The sequence below is a fragment of the Gopherus flavomarginatus genome, chromosome 4 (genome assembly GCF_025201925.1).
Source record: "Gopherus flavomarginatus isolate rGopFla2 chromosome 4, rGopFla2.mat.asm, whole genome shotgun sequence".
Classification (NCBI taxonomy): Eukaryota; Metazoa; Chordata; order Testudines; family Testudinidae; genus Gopherus; species Gopherus flavomarginatus.
The window spans coordinates 43,419,779-43,432,061 of NC_066620.1; the positions used below are offsets into that span (position 1 = coordinate 43,419,779).

Genomic DNA, 12,283 nt, shown 5'->3' on the forward strand with positions numbered 1-12,283 from the left:
CAACAGGGAAAGTAGGAAGACAGAGGAATGGAGAAGCAGTGTACAGGAGTAGAGAAAGACTGTACAGAAATGGAGGCAAACAGAAAGCAGGAGAAAGGAATTGTGGAGGCAAACAGAAAGCAGGAGAAAGGAATTGTCTGCCAAAAAAACAACAAAGCAGATGATAAGCCTCCTGTCTCGCCAAACTGAGTCTTTCGAGTCTCTTGTAGCCATGCAGACAAATATGTACCGTGCTAACCCACAGCCCTCCCAAAGCCCTCTTCCTTGTCACCCTGTATATTCACAAAACAACTTTCTCCAGCAGCCAGTTCCTTATTATCCCCAGCTGCCCCCAACACCTATAAGATCACCTACTAGCCCTGATAACTATAATTCTTACCCTGTTCACTCCACCACCATCATTCTGCAGCATAGTAATGCTGAAGTGCAACAGACAGTGAATATTGATCAAAATAGGACATAGTAAAACCTGTAAATGTACTGTCAACCACTCCTACCCCCTTGCATGTTTTGTACTGTATGTTGAATAAAGGGTTTTTTTTCTATTTCTTTCACTACGTTTTTTATTGCTGCTGGAAGTGGTAAATAATACACAATGAGGTAGAGCAAAGCACATCAAATGCATAAAACGTTACTGCTGGCTCTCAGAATCAAATTGCTCCCTTAAAGCATCCCTAATCCTTGAAGCCCTTTCCTGGGCCTCCCTATTAGCCCTGCTCTCTGGCTGAGCAAACTCATTCTCCAGGCGTCTAACCTCGGAGGTCCATTCCTCACTGAATCTTTCACCCTTCCCTTCACAAATATTATGGAGGGTGCAGCACGTGGATATAACAGCGGTGATGCTGCTTTCCATCAAATCTAGCTTCCCATAAAGACACCTCCAGCGAGCTTTCAAACGGCCAAAAGCACACTCCACAGTCATTCTGCACCGGCTCAGCCTGTAGTTGAACCGGTCCTTGCTCCTGTCAAGCTTCCCTGTATACGGTTTCATGAGCCATGGCATTAAGGGGTAAGCGGGGTCTCCAAGGATCACAGAGGGCATTTCGACGTCCCCTACTGTGATCTTGCGGTCTGGGAAAAAAGTCCCGGCCCTCAGCCTCCTGAACAGGGCACTGTTCTGAAATATGCGTGCATCGTGCACCTTTCCAGCCATCCTGAGTAAATGTCAGTGAAACGCCCACGGTGATCCACAAGCGCTTGCAGAACCACGGAGAAATAACCCTTGCGATTAACATACTCTGATGCCAGGTGGGGTGGTGACAGAATAGGAATATGAGTCCCATCTATTGCCCCTCCACAGTTAGGGAACCCCATTTCCGCAAAGCCATCTACAATGTCCTGCACGTTCCCAAGACACACGGTTCTTCTTAGCAGGGTGCGATTAATGGCCCTGCAAACTTGCATCAGCACCATTCCAACGGTAGACTTCCCCACTCCAAAGTGGTTCGCCACCGATCTGAAGCAGTCTGGAGTTGCCAGCTTCCAGATTGCAATAGCCACCCGTTTCTCCACTGGCAGGGCAGCTCTAAATCTAGTGTCCCTGCGCCGCAGGGTAGGGGAGAGCTCAGCACACAGTGTCATGAAAGTGGCTTTTCTCATCCGAAAGTTCTGCAGCCACTGCTCGTCATCCCAGGATTGCAGGACGATTTGATCCCACCACTGAGTGCTGGTTTCCCGAGACCAAACGCGCTGGTCCAGGGAGCTGAGCACATCTGTTACTGCCACAAGCAATGTACTGTCTTCACAGTGAGGCAATTCAATATCATCATCTGACTCACTGTCACTCTCACTATCACTCACTTTTTGCAGCTGAAGGAATAGCTCCACTGCCAAGCGCGATGTGCTGGCAACATTCATCAATAAGGTCGTCAGTTGCTGGGAATCCATTTTAAAAAAAATTTGCAGAAAAAGCGCTGTACAGTCACAATGCTGCCACACTGCTCCTCATGTGTAACAAAGCACCGCTGGGCGTTGGAACAGGAACAGGAAGCGGAAAGACAATCACACTTCCTTCCCCTTCCCACAAGCCACAGCGCCGATATGGGACGAGGTGCTCTGTGGGATAGCCGCCCACAATGCACCACTCCCAACAGCGCTGCAGCGTGGCCACATCTAACACCACTTGCAGCGCTGGTTGCTGTAAGTGTGGCCACTCTGCAGCGCTGGCCCTATACAGCTGTACTAATACAGCTGTAACAACCAGCGCTGCAAAATTGTAGATGTAGACATACCCTATCTTTCCTTGCATAGTCAGATGTATATCAAACTGCCCGGGAAGAACTGTAGTGAATGAGAAAGGCACAGTAATTCTGAAAATGTGAGATCCTTGCTTCCATAAAGAAGTCACACCAGAAAAGATTCTCTGATGTGCATGCAACTTTTATAAAGATTGAAGGTGAAGGTTTATGCCTTGTTCCTTTCACGTTATCTGTACAAACTGCAAAAGATGTGAGAGAGGGACAAGCAGTAAGGTGGACACCTAGCTCAAATTTCACCTGCCCTCAAGATTCTGTACCATATTGCCAAAGAAACAATATCTGATAGAGTATGTGCTTTCTCTGACAGCTCTGCAGTCTCACCTGAACATGGTCTATCTAGATCAAGGATGTGATACATCGGTGGGGAACGTGGGTTTGTGATACTTAATGAAGACTTGGGAGTTGCATTTATTAGGAGAGAAGCAACTGGATTAGCTGTATGAGCACTGGATTTAGACTGAGCTTGCTTGGGGTATTGGAAGCATCCAGTTTACAATGGTTGTATTGAGGCCTAACAGATGTGTTAGCTGCTCTATACTAACATTATTAGTTAAGTGGTGTGATATATCAGTGCTTGTGGTATAGGGAAACTTGCCCAGTCACTGCATGCACTCTACCAGTTGAATGGCTAAATGGGGTGGCTTCATTTTCTAAAAGACCCTTCTCAAGCACTAAACTCACAAGAAAAATTAATACCTAAAAGGTCCAGGTGGCTTCTCTGATTGAACTGAGCTGAGGAGGACACTTTCTTGGACAGTTCGTCAAATTGCATTGCATTGTTTGCCTCTTCTAGAAAATTGGCCCTGTACCCCTTGCACTTCATGGGCCAAATTCTGTTTTAGGCCAAGTCTGAGAACGGGCTTCATGAATTGAACTGATGTGCTATTCTGTGGAAAAGGAATCCTCCTCTTCCCAAGCTATGGAGGTCCATGCTGTCTCTTTGAGTTGCTAGTACGGTCCATCAGCTTTTATAGTGGTTGCTGTTTGTTCACTCCCTCTGAGTTTTAACTAGTGGATCCATACAATTGTTAATGCTGTGTGACCTCTTTGCTCTACGTGGCCTCCTCCTCCCCACCCAGTTTACAGAGTCCTGGTGGCTTTGCTGAGTTCCAGGAAATACATACAGAGGGAAGACTGGATTTGTGAAGGTGTGTGTGGCCTGGTCTACACTACGCGTTTATACCAATTTTAGCAGCGTTAAACCGATTTAACGCTGCACCTGTCCACACAATGAGGCCCTTTATATTGATATAAAGGGCTCTTTAAACCGGTTTCTGTACTCCTCCCCGACGAGAGGCGTAGCACTGAAATTGGTATTACCATATCAGATTAGGGTTAGTGTGGCCGCAAATCGACGGTATTGGCCTCTGGGCGGTATCCCACAGTGCACCACTGTGACCACTCTGGAAAGCAATCTGAACTTGGATGCACTGGCCAGGTAGACAGGAAAAGCCCCACAAACTTTTGAATTTCATTTCTTGTTTGCCCAGCGTGGAGCTCTGATCAGCACGAGTGGCGATGCAGTCCTAAATCCAAAAAGAGCTCCAGCATGGGCCGTACGGGAGATACTGGATCCAATCACTGTATGGGGAGACAAATCTGTTCTATCAGAGCTCTGTTACAGAAGACAAAATGCCAAAGCATTTGAAAAAAATCTCCAGGCTATGATACAGAGTCCACAGCACAGTGCTGTGTGACAAGGGTAATGGAAAGCCAAAGAATCAAATGGACGCTCATGGAGAAAGGGAGGGGGGACTGAGGACTATCCTACAGTCCCCGCAGTCTCCGAAAAGTATTTGCATTCTTGGCTGAGCTCCTAATGCCTGTAGGGGCAAACACATTGTCCGGGGTGGTTCAGGGTATATCTCGTCAATTTACTTCCCCTCCCCTCCCGTGAAAGAAAAGGGAAAAAAATTGTTTCTTGACTTTTTTCAATGTCACCATATGTCTACTGCGTGCTGCTGGTAGACATGGTGCTGGGGCAACGAACAGCAGCATCCTCTCCCCTCCCTTCCCCGGTGGCAGATGGTACAGTGCAGTAGGACTGGTAGGCGTCCTCGTCCTCAGCCCATGAGTGCTCCTGGCTGGCCTCAGGTGAGGTTGGTCAGGGGCGCCTGGGTAAAAATAGGAATTACTCCCGGTTATTCCTGGCAGATGGTACAGAACGGCTGGTAACCATCCTCATCATAGCAACTGGACTTTCATGTCTAAAGAAAAGATTCTGTACTGCCTGGACTATCATAGCAGTGGGATGCTGGGCTCCTCTCCCCGCCACCGTTTAATGTCCTGCCTGGACTATCATAGCAGCTGGAGGCTGTCTCCCCCTCATTTTATCTCACTAAAAAGTCAGTGTTTCTTATTCCTGCATTCTTTATTACTTCATCACACAAATGGGGGGACCCTGCAACGGTAGCCAAGAAGGGTTGGGGGAGGAGGGAAGCAATGGGTGGGGTTGTTGCAGGGGCACCCCCTAGAATGGCATGTAGCTCATCATTTCTGTGGGATCTGACACGGAGCAGCTGTGCTCTCTGGTTCTCTGATACACTGGTTCTCTTGTACACTTGCCCCATATTCTAGGCAGGACTGACTCTATTTTTAGATACAACATAAAGGAGGGAATGACCCAGGCCCATTTTTGTCTTTGCGCCCCTGGCCGACCTCAGCAAAGGTCAGCCAGGAGCACCTATGACAGCAGCAGATGGTACAGAACAACTGATAACTGTCTCTGCTACCTTGCAAAGGCAAATGAATACTGCTGTGTAGCACTGCAGTACCGCCTCTATCAGCGGCATCCAGTACACATATGGGGACAGTGACAAAAGGCAAAACGGGCTCCATGGTTGCCATGCTATGGCGTCTGCCAGTGCAATCCAGGGAAAAAGGGTGAGAAATGATTGTCTGCCATTGCTTTCACAAAGAAGGAATGAGTGACGACATTTACCCAGAATCACCCGCAACATTGTTTTTGCATCATCATGCATTGGGCTCTCCACCCAGAATTCCAAGGGGCGGGGGCAACTGCGGGAACTATGGGATAGCTATGGGATAGCTACTCATAGTGCAATGCTCCAGAAATCGACGCTAGCCTCGGTACATGGATGCACACCACCGAATTATTGTGCTTTGTGTAGCCGCGTGCACTCAACTTTATACAATCTGTTTTACAAAACCAGTTTATGTAAAATCGGAATAATCCTGTAGTGTAGACGTACCCTGTGTTATTTTTCTGAATAGTAGTTAATGCTTGATCCAGAGCTCCTTGAAGTCTGGGATAGTTTTTCCATTGACCTCAATGGACTTTGATCTAGACCCTGCATTTTTTACCTTATGCCATAACATTGCAATATTTAACAGTAAACCATAAACTAAAATAAGACCTGACTTTTCTGAGGGGAAAAAACTCTCAGATTTGAATGAGTAATTTATTTGAAACAATGCATGACCTTTTTAATGAAAAAAATCAACCAAACACTTCTATTTTTAGTTATACTGGAATATTTTGATAAGGTGCCATTTATGATAACAGTTCATAGCAAGATAAGCAGCCAAACATGGTTTGATGTCTGTTTCTCAAATGTTCCAAGCTGCTGTAAAATGTAAAATCAGCTTGGTGCACTGGACAATACCAGTCATGAGACCTGTGGGGTTTTTGAATCTCATGAAAATAAATTACTGTAGATACAAAGCCTTTTTTATAAAATGCTAAGGACTGCTGTGCACAACAAAATGTTTGTAATCAGAGAGGAGTCTGTCCAGGTTTTTAGCAGTACAATGTACCAATTCATCCAACATATAGTAGCAGTGGTTAATTACCAGTTCTACCCTGACTTCTGTATTTGTTTTCTGATCCAATGGCATGTACATATACAGCTTGCTTAACTTTCCCGTTGTATACTTCAAGCAACTCTGTTCTCAAATATATAGTCAGCTACCGCCCTCAAATTCTGCTCTCTGACTTTAGTGGAAGTTGACTATGCAGATCTGAACGCAGAGTGTGGCTTGTTGGGCCTGGTCTAGTGCTCAATAAAGTCAGTGGGAATCTTTCCTTTGACTTCAGAGGACCATGGATCAAGCCCATGTGACTCAATGGAGAGAGTGGAAAATAACCCATATATTCTGCCCTTGACTGTAATGTCAGTAGACAATCTTTGGAAAGACTAAGGGGCAGCTTAAATTATTAAATTGGAATGTAAATCTACACAGCTGCAAAAGTACTCATTACTTAAAGATCTTTCTGAAAAGATGCTGATGGGCTCTTAAATGAAGTCTTACTACTATGGAGCCCTCATTGGAATGTACAATACAGCATCTTGGACATTGGAGCAGGTGCCCCTTCTTATATTCTTCATCTAAAAGATGGGACTGTGGAACTTCAGAATTCATCCATGCATTTATTTAATTTTCTGAATATGGCAGTGCCCCCATAGTAATGACCACCACTATTGAGGGGATCATTCATTCTGACACTTGATGACGGAATTATGTTTTTAGTGTTTATTCATAGCATGTCGTGACCTGACTTGTAGGATTTTGGTGCTTCTAGAAAAGTGAGAATTTATGGAGGCAAGGACTTTTTAAAATCTGTCTACAGTGAATCCTAGCAACCAACAATCTTGTGTCATGCTCCTGATCACAGGTTTCTGCCTTAAACTGAACTGTCAGCATGAAAAACATTTTCCATATCTGAACTGGAGCTAGAAAACTGCTCTGTGGTATGTTTTAAATAACTTTTGGTATTTCTATGGAAGAGAAAACCCACCAATGCAAAGGAAAATGCTGTAGATCTGTACCTACTCACATTCTGAACACACACTGTACACACATTCTTGTATCACTAGTTTTTTTAAAAGGATTTGACTTTCTCACAAAAAATACAGCTTACAAATACTTAATACATCTATCATGAAATCAAAAATCATGTATGTGCGCTGCAAAGGTGATAATTTGGCATTTAGGCAATTCATGTAGTGACCTTTTTTCACTGAGGTGCTGCTATGCTTTAAAATAGTCAAAATACATTTTGATTTCCCTCCCCATGACGTTACTGACATGAATTGTGACCATATAGATCATTGTTGCAAGCAAGGTCCTATAGTTGTACCAACTCTTTTACAAAGGAGGTCAAGTAAGGTGTCTATGTAAAGGTTGTAATGTGATGGTTATGATTATGCTGTCTGTATGTGTGTATCTTTTTGTATTTGAAGTTATGAATATTGGGTATGTACTTGTATCTCAATGTGTTTGATTCTAAGCAACATCTGTGAAGCATTTGGCCAGCTTATTGAGAAGAGACTCTTCAGATTAAGTGTCCAATCAAGAAACACTTAACTGACAATGGACCTTGGGAGACTCCAATCCACATATGAGAAGTCTTCCCCGGAACGTTCAAGGTAGCATGTGAGCAATAGCTGCTTTACCTGTAAAGAACTGAATCATGCATGGACATGTGACTTGCCCATGTGACTTCAAACTTCATCTTGCTGCTGTGATTTTCCACAGTAAGAACAAAGGGATGTCTATCCACATGGCAGAGGATATAAAAGGCCCTGGAAACACCTCCATTTTGTCTTCAACCCTCCTCCTTACCTCTGGAAGAACTTTACTACAAACTGAAGCTCTGAACAATGAACTGAATGGCCCATCCAAGCTGTGGATATATTCCAGAGACTTAATTTAAGCCAGCATTTTATTCCATCACTGCTACAAGCCTGAACCAAGAACTTTGCCATTACTGTATGTAATTGATTCCTTCAACCAATTTTAGCTCTCATCTATATTTCTTTTTATGAATAAACCTTTAGATTTTAGATTCTAAAGGACTGGCAACAGCATGATTTCTGGGTGAGATCTGACTTGTATATTGACCTGGGTCTGGGGCTTCGTCCTTTGGGATTGGAAGAACCTTTTTTCTTTTACTGGGGTATTCATCCCCATAAGGAGTGGCACTGGTGGTGAAACTGGGGAACTGAAGAATCTGAGGGAATTGCTGTATGACTTCTGGTTAGCCAGCGGGGTGAAACCGAAGTCCTCTCTGGCTGGTTTGGTGTGCCTTGATAGTGAAGGAACCTCAGTGTTGGGCTGTGACTGCCCTGCTCTAAGCAATTTGTCCTGAACTGATACTTTCAGTAGTGTCCTGCCAGAGGCCACATTGTTACACTCCCCACAGCATATTGGTCTGATTACATCAAAACCAATATTCTGCCATGTCTTGCATTTCTTCCGCCACTGCACAGTCACCTTGACATGAAAATAAAAGAAGAAGATCACACTGTCAATAAAAACTAAATGTAGCTGTAACAACACAAGTTTAGTGGCTTTAATTTATTCTAAACCACAGAGGGATAATGGGGGAATAGAGAGATGAGAACTTCATACCTTTCTCTTAGTTTTTTTGTAGTTTACTGTGTATGTTCTTAAATAATAATAAAAAGCCAAATGGATCTAACAGCATTCTTTTGTGTATCCTGGGATAGAAGAAGTTACTCAAATGTTACTCTAGCATATGACAGAGCTTCCATGCTTTATATGCTAGATTACACTGCTTTACTATAATCATATAATCACCACTCTGGAGGACCTTGGACAAATCATTTTACCTCTTTATCTATCTACAAAATTGATATAATTAGGCTTGCCGCCTTCTCAGCTATTGTGACGATTTAAAAAACTAGTATTTGTAAAGTTTTTTTGAGTTCCTTGGGTGAAAGATATGGTGGAAATGCCAAATATTAATAGTTAGGGCTGGTTGAAAAAAATAGAATTTCCATGTTGTGGGAGATTCTGAGATTTTGAAAGTTCATTTTTTCAGAAGAAGTAGAAATCTTGGAATTTTTTACGAGATTAAATATTCTGAAATATTTTATTATCTTATCAAAACAATTTAGGTGAAGGTCAAATCTCTTTATTTTGAGTTTATAATTTTGACATTTTATATTATACATGTCAGAAGATATTGTTTCACTAGGAGTATCTACCACAAGTGGCTTTACTAACATCAGTAGAACTTATACTCCAACACTTAGACCACATCCCTTCTTCAAAGGTGGAGCAATCAGCAGCTCAACAGTATCATCAAAAGCTGCCACCAGTGAGCAATTCTATCTACTAGGAGACTTCAATACTAGTAAAAACAATGAGGAGCCCGGTGGCACCTTAAAGACTAACAGATTTATTTGGGCATAAGCTTTTGTGGGTAAAAAACCTCAACACTAGTGTTAGCTCAACTCACTAGATGTGGCTACTATGCACTGGCCACCATACAGTGGGAAAAATGAATGACAGTGGGCAAAGATTACTGGAGCTCTACACCCACCGAAGATTATGTATTACCAACACCTACTTCCAACATGGTCACCGCCAGAAGGTCTCATCCAGATCTTGGGTGTCTCCACACTGGCACCAACTGGATTTAATTGTCATCCACAGGAAACACCTAGAGGAAGTTTTGCATAGTGCAGACTGACACACAGACTGTGTGCTTCAAAATAAAAAAGTGTTGACCATGCATTAACATCAATAATACAAAAGATCAAGGAAGGTATCTCCAACTTTCACTGTGAAACTCAAGAAAACTATGCCATAAATTGCACCTTCTTTGAATGCTAATGCAGCATGGAACAAACACACACCACGCGTGCACGCACACACACACACTCCATTTAGCTGCAACCTTAGCCTTTGGTAAAAGACTATACAAGAGAGACTCGTTTTCAGCATCCTCTGAAGAAATGCTTCCAGTTATTGTAGCAAAATGCAGAACATAGGTTCATGTTGTGGTGAAGATTTCTCCTAAGACATGTGCTAATCTAAGAACAGCCAAGAGAGTATTGTGCTCAATCTTTCTAGCTTGATCTGTGCAAGAAGATACAAACATCCTTTGAGAATGGAAATGCAAAAGGTATGTGTGATGGAATTAAAAAAGGTATAGGTCCTTCAGCTAAAAAGACTGCTCTAGTCATCTCTTAGTGGAGACGACCTTGTCAGAAGCAGTGTTCCATCCAGTGTTGCATCTTTCACAAACTCTTCAAGTGAAATTCCTTCATGTGTTTCTGAAGCAGCACTAAATGTTGTCTCCAGACCATTGAAGAGATAAAACCATCTATAAATGAATTTGAAAAGGCAATCACCTTTCTAACACCAGGAAAAGCTGCAGGAAAGATGGAATTCCAGCTGAAGTATGGACACAGGGAGAACAGGTTGTGCTTAAACATCTGCACAATGTTTTGCTTGCCTGTTGGAGGAAAGGAGTGATACCATAAGACTTTAAGGATGCTGCCAACATAACACTGTGTGCGTTTAAAAAAATATGGGGTGGGGCGACTGCAACTACTACAGAGAAATTTCTCTTTGATGATGTTGATAAGGCATTTGCATGGGTCACTTTAAAAAATTGCAAGTTATTGATGAACATGTATATCCAGAGTTAGTGTGGTTTCTTTCAGACTAGCAGCTGTGTTAGTCTGTATCCGCAAAAAGAACAGGAGTACTTGTGGCACCTTAGTGACTAACCAATTTATTTGAGAATAAGCTTTTGTGGGCTACAGCCCACTTCATTGGATGCATGCAGTGGAAAATACAGTAGGAAGATATATAATATACACATAGAGAACATGAAACAATGGGTGTTACCATACACACTCTAACGAGACTGATCAGTTAAAGTGAGCTATTACCAGCAGGAGTGGGACTTTTTGTAGTGGTAACAGTGTGGTTTCTGTTCTTGTAGATCTACTATTAACATGGCCTTTGCATTAAGGGCAACCGCAAGAATAGTGTCAAGAACAAAGAAAACGTGGCTATGTGGCCATCATAGATCTTACAGAGGCTTTTGACCTGGTCAGCCGAAAGGGCCTTTTTCCAATTACTGGAGAGAATTGGTTGCCTTCAGTCTGATTCAATCCTTCCTTGATGGCATAAAGGCTACAGTCCAGTAGAATGATCAGTTTGACAGGTTTGATATCCACAGTGGTGTCAAATAGAGATGTGTTTTGGCACCAACACTCTTTGGTATATTCTTCTTCTTTCTACTGTTTCATCACGCTTTCTCATCTAATATTGAAGGTGTAAATCTTTGTACAAGATCAGATGGAAAATTCTTCAGTGTTGCAAGTCTAAGCGCAAAAATCAAAGTCATACACCTCCTAAGAGAACTTCTTTGCACAAAGTGAAGAGGAGCTTCAGCAATTTTGCAATACTTTTATGCTAGTTGTGATAAAATTGGACTAGCCATCACACTAATGATTATAGCAGGAAGTATGTTTGACTGCACCAGAAGTTTAAATAGTTAATACCACCACTTATATATAGATTCTGCTATGTAGGATTAACTGTATCTAGGGCCTACCAAATTCATGGCCATAAAAAACACAGACCGTGAAATCTGGTCTTTTGTGTGCTTTCCCCCCATACCATTTCAGATTTCACAGGGCAAACCAGCGTTTCTCAAATTGGGGGTCCTGACCCAAAAGGGAGCTGCAGGGGGGCTTGCAGTATTACCACCCTTATTTCTGCACTTCCTTCAGAGCTGGGTGGACAGAACATGGAAAATGTGGCAAATTTGTGAACGCTCCAAGTCACGAGGCTGATCTGGGCTCAGATTCAAGGGTGTTTGCAAGACTGACTTAAACTTTCATCATTGACACTATAAGCTGGAAAGATGCAGCTAGCCACAGACCACACTGGAGGGCTGTGCTGCACCAGGGAATCAAAAAGGCTGAAGAGAGGTTATTGCTGTGCTTTCCTCTCTCTCAGGCTTCAAGCCCTAATAGTGTGCTGGCTTCAGCTTCTAGCCTTATGCCTGCACTGTTTGTGGCAAGGACTTTTGCTCAAGAATTGGACTTCTTAGCCACTCATAATGAAGCAGCATGACACACAATAACTGGCGCTTACATCATCTTTTAAGATGCACAATTGCCACAATTATTCTACGTGTATCAATAAGGTGGAAAGGAAACATTCTGAATTCCCCTCAAAAACTTAGCAAAATGTTTTGATTTTTATCAAATCAGCATTTTCCAATGAGAGAA

At 42.9% G+C, this 12,283-nt stretch overlaps 1 protein-coding gene across 1 annotated transcript in view; it reads right to left on the bottom strand.

Annotated features, from left to right (window-relative positions):
- Positions 1-631: 631 nt before the first annotated feature.
- Positions 632-12,283, bottom strand: part of LOC127049826 (uncharacterized) — a 459,120-nt gene continuing 447,468 nt past the window's right edge. The window contains exon 2 of the mRNA XM_050951098.1: positions 632-1,141. Within this exon, the coding sequence (XP_050807055.1) occupies positions 632-1,141 (510 nt within the window). The remainder of the gene's footprint in view (positions 1,142-12,283) is intronic.